This window comes from Marmota marmota, unplaced genomic scaffold (assembly GCF_001458135.2).
Source record: "Marmota marmota marmota unplaced genomic scaffold, marMar, whole genome shotgun sequence".
NCBI classification, from domain to species: Eukaryota; Metazoa; Chordata; class Mammalia; order Rodentia; family Sciuridae; genus Marmota; species Marmota marmota.
Genome location: NW_026000240.1, coordinates 35,274,077 through 35,291,940, shown reverse-complemented (window position 1 = coordinate 35,291,940; position 17,864 = coordinate 35,274,077). Strand labels below are relative to the sequence as shown.

Genomic DNA, 17,864 nt, shown 5'->3' with positions numbered 1-17,864 from the left:
AGAGATAGATTCCTAACTTGTGTAAAGCCAGCAGTTCACTGCACTGTCTGTTGAGAGTCTTTGGTTCCTAGGATAAGCACACAGCTTCTCGGAGGTAGGCGAGCAGGTGCTGCCCCCTTGTGCTGCCAACAAGCCTTACACCGCTTGCCTTGCTTTGCCTACTTTTTTTTTTTTTTGGTACTGGGAATTGAACCCAGAGGCAGTTAACCACTGAGCCACATCCCCAGACCTCTTTTGTATCTTATTTATTTATTTTAATATTTATTTTTTAAAAAAATTTTTCGGCGGACACAACATCTTTGTTTGTATGTGGTGCTGAGAATCGAACCCGGGCCACACACATGCCAGGCAAGAGCGCTACCTCTTGAGCCACATCCCCAGCCCTTTTGTATCTTATTCAGAGACAGGGCCTCACTGAGTTGCTTAGGATCTAAGTTGCTGAGGCTGACTTTGAACTGGTGATCCTCCTGCTGCTGGGATTACAGGTGTTTGCCACCATGCCTCGCAACCCCAGAATTCTTCTTGATGGCTGCCAGATCTTAGTATTTCCCCCAAATGGTTGGGAGTAACCCAGAATCATTAGATTTTGAAAACACAGATCAATAAAAAGAATATTAGCTTTGCCTCAAGTGGTATCTCAGAGGCAAGGTGAGGTTCTGGGAGCAAGGTCCCTGAGATATGAAAGACCAGCCAGACTTGGAGTAAGGAGGGGACATCCCTGCTGGTTTAATTGCTGCTCTCCTGCCACCTTAGTCAACCCAGACCTGTGCCAAGTGCAGAAGGAGCCTGCTACCTAGGTTCTTCTTTTCACAGGAACCTCTCTGGCCCTGGGGGGGAACCTGACCTCACCAGGGCCTCTGCACCCAAAGGCTTGAGATGAGGCCTGAGAAAGAAGACAAAAGCCCAGATCGTTTATAATCTCCAGCAAAGCACCACTGAGAAGGGCGGGGAAAGGCTGTAGAGACAGATAGCTCTCGGGACAGGTCTGGTGACTGATAAGTCCAGGCAACACCTGACCCTCTGCCCCACATCCCAGAGCTCCGATCCATGTTCCGCGTGGACCTGAGCCCTTCCCTCCCATCTGCCTGAGAGTCTTTCCAGGGGAGGACCCGGCACCATCGAATGAATGTTTGCCTCATAGTGGATGAGGAGGGACTCCACTCTCAGCCCCAGAGCAGCTGGGAGACCTATGCGGACAGGCTCTTGGCAGGTCCTCGCACTTCCATAGATCTACACACCCGCTGCCTCATCCCTGATCCTTAGGATTCTTGGTCTGTGTTCCTGTTAGGCTTCGCACTTCCATTAAATGTTCAAGGCTCACTCCTATCTAACCTCGCTGCTTTTCGCTTTGCAACCTCATCCTGATTCAGACCCCATCCTTCCTCAGAAACCTCGCCCCTAGCTGAACATGGCTTCTGTACTCCGCTTCTACTCGCCACGGGTCTCCTCAAGAGAGCCCAAGTCCTCCTCCCCTCTCGGTAAGAGGCCCATGATTTGGCCCACAGACCTCGCCTCCCATTCGCCTCCCGCAACCTCCACTCCCCGCCCAGTCTAGTCCTTTCCGCGAGGTTTCGGTCCGCTGTCCTCCAGGACTCCTCCCTCAAAAGTCCCGCCTTTTTGCCATCGAGGCCCCGCCATCTGTCAACGGTTCTAGCCTGTTCATCCAAGGTCTCGCCCCTCCCATTGGCCATCGGACTGTAGCGGAAACAGGCTGTGTTGCCCCAGGCTCCGCCCCTCAAGGGCTCACTTCCGGGCTCTAGCACGCCCCGCCTTTCCCCTGCTACAGAGAGGAGGCTATGGAGCGTCAGGTGAGGGCTCGGCCCGCGAACCCCGTGGTCCGTGCAGCCCGGGCCGGGCCTGACCCTGATGTGTCCCCTGCGCAGGTGCTGCTGAGCGAGCCCGAGGAGGCGGCGGCGCTGTACCGGGGCCTTAGCCGGCAACCCACGCTGAGCGCCGCCTGCCTGGGCCCGGAGGTCACCACGCAGTATGGGGGCCGCTACCGGACAGTGCACACTGGTGTGTGGACGCAGGGGAATTGGGTAGCGACGAGAGGACAGGAGGGAAAAGTGGAGGGTGCTTAACAATACACAGGAGTGTGTGGAGGAAGCCTGGGTTGAAAGGGTATCCCGTTCAATTTTCTGCTCACAGGTATATGCAGGGAGGCTGTGCAGGCATTAGTGTCCTGTAGTACGTGGGTTGAGGGATTTGGAGTAGAGCACAGATCTGAGTGCAACGTGTGGGCCTTGTAAGACAGATTCATACCACTCCATCCAATACACATGCCAGGCCGCCCTCAAGATTTTAGGGGATCCAGGAGGGGGCCAGGGACAATAAGTTTTCTCCAAGCAATTGTTAGCTCAGGCTCTGGAGGCCTGGACTTGGTTTGTGATCAAGTGTTGTCCAGGCTTTACCCTGGGTGTCTGGAGACAGATTGGGGAAGGTGGGTCTGGGCCTTCCTGGGTGAGGGGCAGTGCCCAGACTGGCCAAGACAGGTTGAGCAGCCTCATGCTTCCCATTGCAGAGTGGACCCAGAGGGATCTGGAACGCATGGAGAACATCCGATTCTGCCGCCAGTACCTGGTGTTCCATGATGGGGACTCAGTGGTGTTTGCAGGGCCTGCAGGCAACAGTGTGGAAACCCGGGGGGAGTAAGTTTGAGGGAGGAAGTTTGTGGATAAGGCCACCACCGTCTGCCATACTAGCCTTTTATGAATGCCTAGATGTGGATAGGGCCCAGAGGGAAGCTAGGAACTAGGTTCCTGCCCCTTGGGAGCTCACTTGGTCTCTGGTGACATGACCTGATAAGCACTGAAGGCTTGCTCCATACTTGGGCTCAGCCTCAAGCCCATAGTATCCCTGAGTTCCTGCCCTAGGGAAGAGAGGCAAGACCACCTGCCATTGTGGTAGTAAGAGATGCTGCAGGGGCTAGTATGTGACCAGAACCTTAAGAATCTGGGCTATTTTGGGGTGAGACATAATCCTAACCTGCTACCCATGTCCTTAGGCTACTGAGCAGAGAGTCTCCTTCAGGCACCATGAAAGCTGTGCTTCGTAAGACTGGAGGCATGGGTCCTGGGGAGGAGAAGCAGTTCCTGGAGGTGAGTCTGCATGGGACCAGAGTAGGTGACAGAGAGCTCAGCCCCACAGATAAGGGGCAGACAACCTAATGTCCAGATGTCCACAGGTCTGGGAGAAGAACCGGAAGCTCAAGAGCTTCAACCTATCAGCACTGGAGAAACATGGGTCTGTTTATGAGGATGGTGAGGCATCTGGTTGGTGAGCAAGCAGGGTGGACAGCAGGGAAATACATAGCCCTGGACTCCCCCTGATTGGCCCTCTCTACCCAGACTGCTTTGGCTGCCTGTCCTGGTCACATTCGGAGACACACTTGTTGTATGTGGCAGAGAAGAAGCGCCCCAAGGCTGAGTCCTTCTTTCAGACTAAAGCCTTGGACATGAATGCCAGAGATGATGAGATGGCCACGCCGAAGAAGCCAGACCAGGCCATCAAGGTGCTTGTGGAATGGCCAGTACATGAAGACCCTGAAGGGCTGCCCTGGGACTCAGTGTGCTCCCTTCTCAAACTGTACCTGCCAGAACTGGGGAGGCACTGGCTTCTAGGAAGCAGAGTAGGGATTTGTAGACAGACTGGACATTGAGTATCCTGTGTTCTCAGGGGGACCAGTTTGTGTTTTATGAAGATTGGGGCGAGAACATGGTTTCTAAAAGCATCCCTGTACTCTGTGTGCTGGATATCGAGAGTGGTAACATCTCTGTGCTCGAGGGAGTCCCTGAGAATATATCCCCTGGACAGGTCAGTAGCCACTCAGCATATGTCCACCCTCCTGGAGTCTGGGACCCCTGCTTGAACAACTGCCCCTTACTTACAACTGCCCTGTGGTCTTGTTTACAGGCTTTTTGGGCCCCTGGGGACACAGGTGTGGTGTTCGTAGGTTGGTGGCATGAGCCCTTCCGGCTAGGCATCCGTTTCTGTACCAATCGCAGGTAAGGAAATGAGACAGGCAAGTGCCTTGCAGCCCAGCTAGCCTTGAAACTGAGTGTCTCTCTGGCCATTCCAGGTCAGCTCTGTATTATGTGGACCTCATCGGGGGAAAGTGTGGTAAGTGGCTAGTGCCCACCTGTGCTTTTCTAACCCACATTGGCCCTGCTAGTCTGTGTGATGCTCACATTTCTGTGTGGCCCAGAACTCCTCTCGGATGACTCCCTGGCTATTTCTTCTCCCCGGCTGAGCCCAGACCAGTGTCGCATCGTCTACTTGCAGTACCCATCTCTGGTCCCTCATCATCAGTGTAGCCAGCTGTGCCTGGTGAGCTGGAGGTTTGGAGGTGTTTGGGTGGTTAGCAGGAAGAGGAGATGGTGGCTGAGAGCTGAAGGGCCGGCATCATCTCCCCATGAACCCCTTTGTAGATATTCTTCTGTCCTGGGTGCAACAGTAGTGTAAGTTTTCCTGTTCTAAAGGAATGGAGGGCTTTATACACTGTTAGGGCTCATCACCTTGACAGCATCCTCCATCTATAAGAATGTTCCTTTCCTTGATTCTCATCTGCATGTAGCCCAGGCTTTGCAAGGGACTCAAATATAGTGGGGAGTTGCATAATCCCAGACCCTACCCAGATAGAGCTGTGGGCCTCTATGAAACTCCTCTGACTTAGATATGCCTATCTGAGGCCTCTGTGGGCACCTGGTCCAGGTCACCGGAAAGGAAATATATCAGGCTCCTCTGAGGTCCCCCTTCCTTTCCCCTGAGGCTATCCAAAGCTGTCACTGAAGAGAATAGATGCAGAGCTCTATGCCCTGAGGGTATTGCCTGTCCCAGGGAAGTTCTGACTCTTACCTTCTCTTGCAGTATGACTGGTATACCAAAGTCATCTCAGTGGTGGTGGATGTTGTACCTCGGCAGCTGGGAGGTGAGGGGTGCTGTCTGTGGGGATACATTGGGGCCTATAATTCTGTGAGTTCCTGCTATCTATTCCATCCATCCCTGGCTCTTCCTTCCTGGGTTCCTTCAGAGGACCCTTTCTCCCTGCTGGGCTGCCCTGTGCCCAGCCTCCATGGGGAGTGGGGCCATCACTGTGGGGAATGGTTCTGGCTGGATGAAAGCTTAGATCACAGTGGACTGAGCTAGCTGGAGCTTTAGATAATTTAATGTCTGCATTAAATTTCATAGATACTTGTTTTTCTAAGAGCTGGCTAAAACCTTTGTTCCTTTGAGCGGGTCTCAGAAAGTGCTAGGTTGAAGTATCATACTCGAAAGGCCCTGGACCCAAGGGTGCTATGTTACCCTGCTCTTCACTAAACCCCAGCAGCCTTTGTCCAGTTCAAGTCAGATAGTCCCCTGGGAGGGTGGTTCTTGGCTGGGAAGCTCCTGTCTTAATTTCAGGTGTTTACAGCTCTGCTTGAGATCCGGGGCCATCCCAATGACATGAGGGGAGAAAGTCTTTTTTTTCCAGGCTGCCCAGAAAATTCCAAGAGTCCAATGAATAAGAGATTGTCTCTTGCAGCTGAGGCTGTACTTTAGTAGTAGTGTGCATGAGATCCCTAGTACCAGGAAAAAAGTCTTCTCTGTGATTGCAGGGATGTAATGATGGGGTCCTAGTTTGAATCCCAGCTCTGCCCCTGATTAGCAGTGTGTCCTTGGATAGTGACCCAGCCACACTGAGCTTCCATTTCTTTGTGGAGAGAGTAGTAGTCCCTATTTTCCTTGTAGTATTATATTGAGAGTTAAATGAGTGATAATATTAAAGGGTAAGACTTTTGAGCCCCCTGTGCATACACCGTGCACAGCGCTACAGTGGACAAACAGGTGCTATCTTGCTTAAAGATACCAGAGGCCCAGAGCAACTTAGGAAAGCAAGTGCTTTTCTTTTGAGAACCCATTGTTTCTCAGTAGTTCTCAATCTGCTTCTTAAGAGTCCTCAGAGTCTTCTCTTCCTCCCTCATGCAGGCAGCTTCTCATCACCAGAGTGAGACTGCCATTTTGTTATAAGTTGCAGGGGCCCCAGGTGGATTCCCTAAAAGCCCAGCCTGGTTCATATTCTTGACCCCCCATAACCTCTGCTTCTGGACCAAGCACCAGCCTTCCCATCTTTTCAGAGAGCTTCTCTGGGATCTACTGCAGCCTTCTGCCTCTAGGATGCTGGTCAGCTGACAGCCGGAGAGTGATCTTTGATTCAGCTCAACGCAGCCGACAGGTAACAGACCCTATGATCAACTGCCAGGAATCTGGGCCCTGAAGCATAGCATGTACATGCCTTTGGGGAATGCCCAGTCCTAGTGTCTCACCTGCCCTTTGAAAAAGTCCTGCCTGTCCTGTCTTGCACTTGATTCTCCTTGAGGGGATCAACTGCCCTGGAGCCCCACAGCAGAACCTTTGACCTTTTTGCCTGAGGCAGAGGTATATTCTCTCCCAGCTGGGGGAGAAAGGGGCTGCCACTGGGTGGGTCCAGGATATTCATTTAAAGGCAGCTAATGGAGATAAGACCAAACCCTTACCCTAGGGTTGGGATGAAGATGTCTATAGTATACCAGTCTCCTTTTGGGTGTAATATCATTTGGTCTCGTGCTAACTCAAAAGGATCCAGTGACCAGGTGCAGCGGTGCTTGCCTATAATCCCAGCTTGGGAGGCTGAGGTAGAAGGATCACGAGTTCAAAGCCAGCCTCAGCAACTTAGTGAGGTCCTGAGCAACTCAGCAAGACCCTGTCTCTAAGTAAAATATAAAAAAAATGGCTAGGGATGTGGCTCAGTGGTTAAGTGTCCCTGGGTTTAATCCCCACTACCAAAAAAAGAACCCAGTAATATCTCTTACCTTGCCCAGGGATACTCAGTTATGATGGAACTGAGATTTGAACCTGGGCCCTCAGGGCTCTTGGATGTGGTGCCCATGTGGTCTTCTCTCTGCCTCAGGACCTATTTGCTGTGGACACTCAGATGGGCAATGTGACCTCCTTAACAGCTGGTGAGCAGGGGTTCTGGTGTAGTGGTAAGAGCAGGGTGAGTGAGCCAACCGGATTAGGGTTAGACAGCTGGAGCTACAGGTATATGTGTGGTAGCAGCAGCACTCTCAGCCACTGACTATTCTACAGGCTTTTCCAGTAGTCCTCTGAAGATTCTATCCATGCAAAACCCTTTCCTGTTCCACTGACCTTCAGTACTCAACTATGTCCTGGCCTAGCCTCAACATGTTACCTACCCTGCTCCTAAAGCCCACAGAACTTTCTCTAGCCTAGATCTGCCAGAATCATCCTTCCCTTCCCTAGCCCTTGGGTGCCCTGTCCTAGGCAGAGGCAGCTCTGCCACCTTCAGGCCCAGGAGAAATCTAGTATTAGCACTTCCATCTTCCCTACAATCAGGCCCGGTGTCAGTCCCTGAAATGTCTTTTGAGACACCTGCCCTGACTCTACCTGTTCCTCCACAAAATTATGAAAGTGTTAATTCTAAACCTACATCTCATGACATAGTTCCTGCTTAAGCATTTGCTTGAACCCCATAGCCCAGTCCCCAACCCAACTTCCTGGGCTCCCTTACACTGTAGTCATTGAAGGCCTTGGTGGTCTGGTGTGTCCCCGGGTCTGTCATTTCTTAGGCACAGCCTGTGTCCAGATGAATAAGGGACTGAGGAGGAGACTCACCCAGGGTCATGTGCAGTTGGGTAAATACTTCTCAGGGTGAAAGGGGCACCTTTCCTTAGAACCTCCAGTGGGATTCTGCAGAGAGCAGATGGGAAAGGTGGTCCCTGCCATGCACTTAGTGACATCTTTTTTCTCCAGGGGGGTCAGGTGGAAGCTGGAAGCTACTTACAATTGACCGGGACCTTATGGTGGTACAGTTCTCCACACCCAGCCTGCCTCCAAGCCTGGTGAGTGTTGGTGGGTCCAGGCTGGCAGGCAGGGATTCAATGTAGGCAGAGCTTCCCAGGCCAGGAAACTGGTCCAGAGTCTGACCATGGCTGATCAGCATGTAGAAGGGCTGAAGCACAGACCCAGTCCAGCATGGTTCACAAAGGTTTGGCATTCACCGGGAGGAACTGCAGGCTGGGGCTTTCTCTGTCCTAAACAGGGTAACTGGGGAAATGCCTAGTCCTCTGATTTTATAGGGAGACAGACATCAAAACCTAGAAGCCAGGGAGGTATGCAGGGTGGGGATGAGGAGGGGTTCAATGTGAATAGGAATACCTTGGTATGCACCAGCTCACAAGAATCCATACTGTATCCTCTAGAGATATATGTGAAGCCCAGCTTGATAAGATTTTCCCACCTCCCACCCTGGGTAGAAGCACAAGGGCAGGGAGGTAGCCAAGCCACCTGTGACACTTTCCTTCCCCTCGGCAGAAAGTTGGGTTCCTGCCTCCTGCAGGAAAGGAGCAATCAGTGTTGTGGGTAGCCCTGGAGGAGGCTGAGCCCATTCCTGACATCCACTGGAGCATCCGGGTGCTACAGCCACCCCCAGATCAAGAAAATGTGCAGTATGGTGAGCTGGGCCAAGAGCAGAGGGACACTTTCTTCAGGCTTCCAACACATCGCATCTTCTCTGTACCTTTCTGCCTCCTGGCTTATAGAGTTTCCTGAGATGTCTTTTAAGAAGTTTACTGTGTTTTTTGTGTTCATGGGGAGAAATATCTAGGGATCTGAGCCTCTGCTCTGGGTATCAGAACTAGGTACCACCAGGCCAAATGACCTGTCGAAGGTCTAAAAAGAACAGGCCTCATATAAGGCCTGTGTGATCATACCTCCTACAGAACACAATCGCCTCAGAGTGGGGCTCCCTGATTAGGGTAAAAGGAGCATAAACCTTCAAAAGTTTATATACTATGCTGTAGGCCACCTTGGCCACAGGTCGCCTCAGACCTATAGTTTTAGATGGCTTGGATAGGGAAGGCCTTAGGAAGTGGCACTGGCCCTGCTGACTGCTGCCTTCTCTCTGCAGCTGGCCTTGACTTTGAAGCAATCCTTCTGCAGCCCAGCAACACTCCAGATAAGACTCAGGTGCCCATGGTGGTTATGCCCCACGGTAGGCATCTGGCATAAGAGCCCTTGCCCTCCTATCATCCCTCCTAGCTGGCCCTTTCATCTTCTACTCCTTGTTTACAGGAGGACCCCATTCATCCTTTGTCACTGCCTGGATGCTGTTCCCAGCCATGCTTTGCAAGATGGGCTTTGCAGTGCTATTAGGTGAGCAAGGAGGGACCTATACTCTACTAAGGCTTTGGTGGAGTAATGGGGTGGGGCTGGTTTGTATAAGCCTCAAAGATGCCTCCCCAGTCTCCTGGCTTTTCTGTAGCCTGGTTACTTTCTCTAGTAACCATTACCAGGAACTGCTCTGGCCCAGCCTCTGGCCCCATGAATGGTGATACGTAGATTTTGGGACTTCCATGGAAAGAATGCTGTGGTCACTGGGTAGCAGCCTCAAACCTCTTGACCCTTTCCCCTTGACAGACTGTTGTACTTCTGGTCCCAGGGCTTACTTCACAAATGTGTGAAATATTGTCCAGGGAAATGAGAATGTTGTTTGACAACTCTATCTGCTCCCTCCCTTGCCTTCAGTGAACTATCGTGGCTCCACGGGCTTTGGTCAGGACAGTATCCTTTCCCTCCCAGGCAATGTGGGCTACCAGGATGTGAAGGATATCCAGGTAGCAGAGGGCTGGGGCTTCTGGACAGGCTGGAGGGTGGGCTGTCAGGGTGTGGCTCTATTCAACTGGGCAGGCAGCTGGCTGCAGTGTGCTGTGCCTCACCTTGTAGTTTGCAGTGGAGCAGGTACTCCAGGAGGAGCACTTTGATGCAGGCCGTGTGGCCCTTATGGGTGGTTCCCATGGTGGGTTTTTGTCGTGCCACTTGATTGGTCAATACCCTGAGACCTATGGTGCCTGCGTGGCCCGGAACCCTGTGATCAATATAGCCTCCATGATGGGCTCCACTGACATCCCTGACTGGTGAGTATGTAACACAGGTTTCTGTCTTCCTCCCTTCCACCCTGCATTTCGTTCCAGTGGAGCCCCTGTAGGAATCAGAATTCCTGGGGCTGTATCAGATTGGTTTCTTGCAGGTGTGTGGTGGAGGCTGGCTTCCCTTATAGCAATGACTGCCTGCCAGACCTCAGTGTGTGGGCAGAGATGCTGGACAAGTCACCCATCAAGTATATCCCTCAGGTACCTAGTTTTCTTCCTTGTCCCGTGTGCCATCTATCCACCCAGAACCCAGGGGCCAGTTCACCAATGCCCCCCACCTGGCTCCTCACACACCCAGGTAAAGACCCCGCTGTTACTAATGCTGGGACAGGAGGACCGGCGTGTACCCTTTAAGCAGGGCATGGAGTATTACCGTGCCCTAAAGGCCCGGAATGTGCCCGTTCGGTGAGTGTCTCAGGCTGTCCTTGGCAGCTGGTGGGCAGGTGAGCAGGGGAGGACCCTCCAACCTCAAATGTTGCTGCCCTACCCCTACAGGCTCCTGCTGTATCCCAAAAGCACCCATGCACTATCAGAGGTGGAGGTGGAATCAGACAGCTTCATGAATGCTGTGCTGTGGCTGCACACACACTTGGGTAGCTGAAGCCCTGCCATTCTGTGTGAGCTGGAATGTCATACTTTGTTCTTGGGGAGCTCCAAGATCTAACAGAACAGTGAGGGGCCTCCTGGGCTCTGGACTCTGAATGAGTGGCGGGGGAATGTGGGCTATGTAATAATAAATAAGGACACAGATCCTGGTTCAATGATGGTACTTTGTACCACGCCATTCCCATCCCCATCCCCATCCCTAATCCTGGGGTCCAGAGGCCTACGGCCCTGAATGTGATAGCTACAAGGGCTTCATGTGTCTCCAATGACAGAAGCAGAGGGAAGTGAGAGGCTCTGCGCCTGTCAGTTTTAGCCAAATGGGACTCAGCACCAGGCTAGCTTCTTCAGCTATTATCTTTTCAGTTAGAATCTGCTCTGCACCACCCTCTACTCCCAAAAGTACCTCTGGAGGATGCATGAGACCTTGCACCTCCACAGAACCCACAGGCAAAAATACTTCCAGGGTCAGACCACCTAGCCAATGGTTGCTGGACTCCAGCCACCCAGGCCCTAATAAGGAGTCACAAACTCGTTCCCTAGAAGCAGAGCTAAGAGGCATTCTCCACAGGTGTAAAGAGAAAAGGTGGCTTTATGTCTGACAAATTTTGTGCTCCCTAATGCAAGGGGTTAAGACCAGGCCTAGCCTAGCTGTATGACCTTGTGAATCCAGTCCACAAACACAGAGACACGCATGAAGATGGCTGGCCAGCCGGGCCGGGCACACACTCGGTTGGGGATTATAATTCCCTCCAGGACCCAGCAGTCATGGGTAAAGCAGGCAAGTGGGCCACCGTAGTCACCCTGGCAGGTGGAGGGAACTGTTGAGAGCCTTGGACCATGGCAGTGATTATCCTCTTGAGGTTGAAATCATACATCTCCAACCCCTCACACCCTCCCTGGGCTGGCCCAGGAGCCTAGCCACTGACCTCACAGGCCCCCATAGGGACCAATAATCCCTCAGTGCACATCTCGTGCTCTCGGACACGTCCTCGATGCTTGACATTACACTTCTGGTTGGAGATGACTTTCAGCAAGGCCACATTTAGGACCATGTCATCACTTGTACCTACAGTGAGGAGAATGGGGAGAAGGAGAGGCCCTTGGGCAGGACCCAGAGCTGGACCTTCTGGCCTGGAGCAGTCCATGATTATGCACTGTGTTCTTACCTTTGGTCTCACCCCAGCCTGCAATCTCACACTTGGTCCCTGGAGGCACCACATACCGCTCAGGGGGTAGGCAGATCAGGGCCACACGCTGGTTCAGGATCACCGGTCTTTAGCAGAAAAAAGGGTAGTCAGCACCTGAGGCCCCAAGGCCCAACCCTTACACCTTACACCCTCTGAACTTGTCCACATACCTCTCCAGCTTGAGCAGGACAAGCTGGGAGCCTGAGGGCCCACATACCATCTTGGCCACTGGGATCTGCTGCAAGCCTGGCTCCCCTGGCTGTGGGTTCTGAAACAGGGTGCCCAACCACACTTCATATCCCGTGAGAGGTTCATGGCTAGAAGAGAAGCTCTGTTAGATAGTTTTTAATTATTTATTTATTTATTTTGGTGCCAGGGATTGAACTAGGAGGCAATTCACCGGTGAGCCACATCCCCAGCCCTATATTTTGTGTGTGTGTGTGTGTGTGTGTGTTTTTTTTTTTTTTTTTTTTTTTTTTTTTTTTTTTTNTCTGGCTTTGAACTCTAATCCTTCTGCCTCAGCTTCCCCCACTGCTGGGATTACGGGCCTGCACCGCCACACCTGGCTAATTTATTACATGCATGCCTCACACATGCCAGCAGCCACAACTCTAGCCCTAGAGCACTCTTGATTGCCAGTGTGCTGCCTCCTTGCTCACTTGTTAGGCTTGTCTGGGGAAGGTGGCTAGAGGGAAGACAAGAGTGGGATTGAGTTCCCCAAACCCAAGAGGCTCACCAGGATGAGAAGCATTGCCGGGCAGACAGTACCCACTGTTCCTTTACTAGGGACCCTCCACAGAAATGCTGGCCCTGCCTGCAAGAGTTGGGATTAGGAGAAGAGACTGAATTCTGGGACACATACTGGACCTGCCATTTTCTGCGTAGGATTTGAGACCAGCAGCAGGTTCCCATCCCCCACTAGCATAAACGCAGGACACAACCTCAGCTCCTCTCCTGGGGGGACAGACATTTTTGCCTCACCGGTTACGCAAACTGACTGTCCAGGGTGAGTTCCCAGGATGGCCCCCTACCACACGGAGCCTGGAGCGCTGCTGATCCAGCCTGTCCACCCTCTTGCCGCATTTCTCAAACTGTACCTGGTCTGGGGATGGGGGTGGCTGATGAAACCCCCTTGGATAGAGGTGGAGGGACAAAGGGGCTCTACCCACTACTTGCCCAAGTCCTCACCTGGGGGATCTAGGATGGACAGTGGCTGGTCATCATCTGAAAGACCAAGTATATCCAGGTTATGGGAGAACCAGTCTGACGTTGATGGCTGAGGCAGTATATGGGGAAGAGTTATCAACACTCACTGCAGCGTCGAAGGGCACAGTAGTCAAACGGAGTCCCTGGGTCAATGGTGTAGCACCATGGCCCATGACTATCCCCATCTGGATTCCGGCAGAAGTTTTCCTTCAGTTGAGCTTGAGGAACTGAGGAGGGCGTGTATCTAGGTGGAAGCCAGAACAAAATCATGGCAGGGTGGTCTCAAGCTTTCTCCAGACTCAGGTCCAAGAAGCCAAAGCGTATTGCCCAAGGTTAAAGCGCACTTACTGAGGCTTGTGCGGTGTCTCAGCAGACCAGCGCTGGCACTGGACACCCTTGCGGGTCTTGCTGACTGAGCCGCGGTACTGCTCGCCTGAGCCGTGGTAACAATCTGCCATGGGCGGACAAGAGCAGCGGTCAGCTCCAGTCCTCGCCCTGACCCTCAAGCTTGGCGCTTCTATCCCTTCTGCTCGGGCCTTACCCTCCGGCCGCACGTCGTCAGTACAGCGCTGGATCTGGTAGCAAAAAGCCACGCGCATACCAGGCCGTGATGTGAAGCACCAGGGCGCCTCGGAGCCGTCTGGGTTTCGGCAGAAGTTCTCCCGAAGGTCCCTGGACAGACAGCGGCCTCCGCTGTGGGGCCGGGCCTCCAGCCGCACCCACCCCCCCCCCAAACTCCTTCAAGTCCCGCCCCCTCCCGCCCGAATACTCCCCCCAGCGCCCTAGGATCACTCACTTGCAAGCGTATTTTTCCGGCGCAAACCGGTGCTGATGCGGGCTCTGAGCGTCCCAACGCTGGCAAGGCACGCCGGTAGTGGTAGTATTGGCTGTGCCCCGATAGCCCTCACCCTTTCCGCGGAAGCAGCTGAATGTTGTGGCCTCGCGGCTTGGTTGTACCTCGGATCCTTGGATGGACCGGGGAAGATCGGACCCTGACCGGAGGCTGAGCTTTTCCTCTTATGGATCTTTAGTACTCAGCAGGATTTGCTCTTAACTTCCCGTTGGGTTGTCCCACCCCAGCCAAGTCACGCTCTTCCCCCAACTTTTCCCAGATGCCCTTCCAAGCTCAGTCCCCGTGGCCTACCACAACGGGGGAGGTCGCAGAATTCTCGCTCGAGCTGCGGGTCTGTAGTGTAGCACCAGGGTCGCTCAGATCCATCAGGATTTCGGCAATAGTTGTCATCCAGACCTTGGTCCGGAAACCTGGGGGTAGTAGCGGGCATGAAGAAGACCCTGGGACTCTGCCCCTGCCCAATTTCCTTCTTGCTGAACCTGCTGCTGATCCAGCCTGTCCGCACTTCTCATACTGTACCAGGTCTGGGGATGGGGTGGATCTGATGAAAGTGAAGGGTCATTTTCCCCTGACCCTTCCGGTCAGGGTAGGACCTACAGCCTCACTCCTGTAGGTCTGGACCTTCCCTTAGCCCCGCCCCCGGAGAGCAGATTCTGCGCACCCACACGTACTTGCCAGGCTCGAAGGGATGCGAATGCGGGTGCTGCAGGTCCCAGCGCTGGCACTCGCGTCCCGACTCTGTACGGTCCACCGCGCCGCGGTAATCTTCGCCGTTGCACCAAATGCAAGCAGCTGGAGACACAGCGCCAGTACGTTCCTGGACAGGAGTGGGCCTGTTCCTCCCTCCCCAGGCTTGACCGAGCGCTGCTTACCCTCCTGGCAGGACTTGATGCCGCAGCTTTGGAAGCGCACTGCAGGGTTTGTCGTGTAGCACCAGGGACCTCCAGGGTCCCCGTCAGGATTGCGGCAGAAGTTCTCTTCCAGGCCGTTCCGGAGTGTGGGAGTATACCTGGAGGCAGAGAGTCGTTGCTACATTGTGTGCTGCGGAAAGTCTACGGGCCGGGATAAAGGGAAAATATCAGTCTCACTTGTGGTCGTTAGGGAACCTGTGTCTCCAAGCTTGGCAGGGCAGGCCACCTGCTGTTTTTGCCACAGTGCCCCGGTACCCAACCCCATTGTCCATGAGGCAGGACCGCACATAGTCTGGAAGCAAGAGATGAAAGGTTAAGAGGGTCTGAGGCCCCTGACCTCATATTTGCCCTGCTCTTCCCTGCACCCACTTGCCTTTCTTCTGGAAGAGATCACAGCACCCAGAACGTTGTAGCTGCATGTGGGGTGAGTGCTGGGTCCACGGCAGGAGTTGGCAACCATTGCTACTCATGTTATAATGGAAGGCACTGGGGAGGAGAAGGCACAGGGTTATTCAGAGGCCCAGGTTCCCATACCTCCAGCCAAATCTAGACCACATGGGCACTCACCGGCAGTCCAGGAGGGGCCCACAGAGCCTAGCACACTCTTCAGCATCTGCCACATCCTCCTGCCAAGGCCCTGGTATCACTGCATGTAGCAGGTGCTGCAGTTCTGTGCCACGAAGCACCTGGAAGTCATTCAGTGGTGAGCGCTGTCCTGTGTGTGGGGTGGGCACAGGACAAGTTGTCATGCATGTCAGTGGCATGTTCCACATATTGTCCATTCAGAAGATCAGATACAAGGATAAATTCTGTTTGCACTTTCAAGAGCCAGTCCAGTGCCCCCTGCATAGGGTGTGGGAAGTAGGCCCAGACATGCCAATTGTCATCACTAGTACCTCTAGCAGGCCAGGTACAGCTCAGATCTAACATATTCCATGAGAACTGTCGTGATGGTGCTTGCCCTGTGAAGTTTAACCAACTCATCCTTTTTTTTTTTTTAATCTGCATATGTATTTTATTTCCATTAGAAAAATATTGTCTACATAAAATTTTGGTCCACTTTTACTTCTACCACTCAAGAGTGAATATTTTACAAGTAAAAGCAGAATCACATATCTAACATGAGAACTAAATATTTCATATCATTTAATTGAATAGAATGAAATTGAATTAGGCTTGCTCTTTATTATTTTTCAGGAACAATAACTCATCTACCCTGTGTTATTTTTCCCCTGTACTTTAGTTTACTTGAGTGACTATGTAATGAGTGTCCCTTCTCCCATATTCAGCAATGAGTGCACACATGTGTAATTTGTAGCATCAGTACTTGGATTCATTATCTAATATTCAATTCATGTCAACTCCCTGTATAATATGGTATTTCCATTGTTAGGTGCAGGACAGGCTGAGTAAGCTGTCTGCAGGGCATGCCAAACAAAGTTAACTGCAGGATGACCTGGCCTCTCAAACCCTCTGTCTGGTTCTTTATCAACTATTTGCTTCAAGCCCAAACACCCAAGCCCCCGCTCAAGGCTGAACACTCAACCCCCTGCTCAAGGCCGAACATGTAACCCCCCTTGTGCCAACAAGGCAGCTTGCAGACCCAGAGACCTCATTAGATTTGGGCTATAAAAACTCCCTCCTGCCGGGCTCCTCTCTCTCTTCTCTCTTGCTCTGTCTCCTTTGCGTGCGTGCTCTCCTCCCTCTCTCTCTCTCTCTCTCTCTCTCTCTCTTTCTCTTCTCCTCTGTTGCACTGCTGCAATAAAGATCTCTTGGTTGCTCTGAGTGTTGTGGTCACTTCCCTTTCATCCATGATAACTACAGATATTTTAGTCACATGTATACTTTCAACATCAATTGTAAGAATCAAAATGTTAATTTAAAGACATGATGAGAATAACACTGCCCACTTATAAACCTGCCGTTGTGAGAGGTCCCTGGACAGCCACTGCTTCAATCTCAATGCATGCTCCTTTGGATAAAGCAGCAACCTGGAAAGCAGCTCTAGCAGGAAAATTACTCTTGAAATACTGTTTGTAGATTTCATTGACAGTATTGAAGTCATTCATGTCAGTCAGCAAAACAATTGCTTTGACCACATTAGTGAAGTCACAGTCTGCCACTTTCAGAATTTCACCCATGTTTGTGAGAGCTTGTTTAGTTTCTGCTGCTATCCCTCCACGTACAAGCTGTCCACTGGAAGGATCCATGCCTATCTGTCCAGAGATGTAAATGGTCTTGTCCACTAACACTGCTTAACTGTAGGGACAAATGGCCCTTGGGGCTTTCACGGTGCTGATCACCTTTCTGATAAGTGACGACATTTCAGTACTTCTTTCTTATGCCCCTCCAACAGAAGATACCCCTTCACCAGCCCTACCCAATTCTCACCCAACAACTGACCAGCCCCGGGCAGCGTCTGCTGGAGGGACGGTGGAGCGCGCTCGCTCCCAACTCATCCTTTAAATGAGAATACTTAGACTCAGAGCTATTACTTTATTCAGGGAGGGCCCCAACCTGGCATTCTGACTCCAAGTCTGGGCTCTCATGAACATGAAGGCATATGCTAGGTTAGGGGGTAGATCAGGCTCAAAAGGAGTCACTGCCTGCTATGTATGTTCAGCTGAGTAGTCCCAACACTGCTTTAATGCTACAGCAGACATGTGAACGTAGGCCTGAGTGGACAGTGGTTTTTTTTTGTGTGTGTGTGTTCCAAGTCTTCCCAGCTCTGTTCAAGAGGCCAAGGTCATTTCTCCCTGCCCAGTGGGAAAGTGAGCTCCTGACAAAAACAGTAGCATGGGCCTAGGGTCTACCCCCTCCTAAAGGCAGGTGAGGATTAGAGGTGGGGGAACTCACCTGGGGCCACTAAGACCTGGGTCAGAAGCAACAGGATTGGGAACCACCCCATCCTCCTGGCAAGAGGCTGCACTGTGACCCACTACAGTCCCATCGGGGAAGTTGTGAAACCTGGCCCTACAGGATTGGGTGGCTGTGGCCACACACCCCCACTCCAGGGCTGCTGGGGCCTGACCTGAAACCCTGTGGCAGGAGCCAGATAGGGCTAGCACAAGGGCCTTCACCCTGGCACACCTAGACCTCTGAGGGTCCTAGGAAGTGGTCAGAGACTAGTAAGATT

The 17,864-nt window shown here is 52.4% G+C and overlaps 2 protein-coding genes and 1 pseudogene across 6 annotated transcripts; 1 reads left to right on the top strand and 2 right to left on the bottom strand.

Moving 5' to 3' along the window:
* Positions 1-1,655: 1,655 nt before the first annotated feature.
* On the top strand, positions 1,656-10,715 carry Apeh (acylaminoacyl-peptide hydrolase). 4 transcript variants are annotated; one of them, XM_015487186.2, is made up of 22 exons: positions 1,656-1,808; positions 1,884-2,016; positions 2,522-2,648; positions 3,005-3,098; positions 3,185-3,260; positions 3,348-3,511; positions 3,676-3,813; positions 3,913-4,004; positions 4,079-4,119; positions 4,205-4,326; positions 4,867-4,927; positions 6,114-6,211; positions 6,926-6,977; positions 7,789-7,877; positions 8,350-8,488; positions 8,945-9,028; positions 9,109-9,189; positions 9,562-9,650; positions 9,760-9,950; positions 10,064-10,166; positions 10,264-10,370; positions 10,461-10,715. In XM_015487186.2, exons 1-22 carry the CDS (start codon positions 1,797-1,799, stop codon positions 10,564-10,566), a joined length of 2,199 nt encoding a protein of 732 aa, XP_015342672.1. In that variant the 5' UTR covers positions 1,656-1,796; the 3' UTR covers positions 10,567-10,715. The 4 variants fall into 4 exon arrangements, with proteins under 4 accessions (XP_015342672.1, XP_048650620.1, XP_048650621.1 ...); XM_048794663.1 differs by lacking the exon at positions 8,945-9,028; XM_048794664.1 differs by lacking the exons at positions 1,656-1,808; positions 2,522-2,648 and having other exon boundaries at positions 1,881-2,016.
* A 427-nt stretch (positions 10,716-11,142) lies between these two features.
* Positions 11,143-17,783, bottom strand: Mst1 (macrophage stimulating 1). Of its 2 annotated transcripts, none has more exons than XM_048794666.1 (18): positions 17,585-17,783; positions 15,296-15,443; positions 15,102-15,214; positions 14,906-15,020; positions 14,690-14,826; positions 14,489-14,609; positions 14,109-14,227; positions 13,761-13,929; positions 13,506-13,636; positions 13,313-13,415; positions 13,072-13,208; positions 12,947-12,982; positions 12,740-12,860; positions 12,495-12,572; positions 11,929-12,075; positions 11,738-11,844; positions 11,498-11,637; positions 11,143-11,372 (listed from the first exon to the last, which is right to left on the bottom strand). In XM_048794666.1, the coding sequence occupies exons 1-18, from the start codon at positions 17,634-17,636 to the stop codon at positions 11,211-11,213; spliced, it is 2,136 nt and encodes a 711-aa protein (XP_048650623.1). In that variant the 5' UTR covers positions 17,637-17,783; the 3' UTR covers positions 11,143-11,210. The 2 variants fall into 2 exon arrangements, with proteins under 2 accessions (XP_048650623.1, XP_015342673.1); XM_015487187.2 differs by having other exon boundaries at positions 13,761-13,956; positions 17,585-17,719.
* Positions 16,554-17,067, bottom strand: LOC107143479 (annotated as a pseudogene).
* Positions 17,784-17,864: the final 81 nt, after the last annotated feature.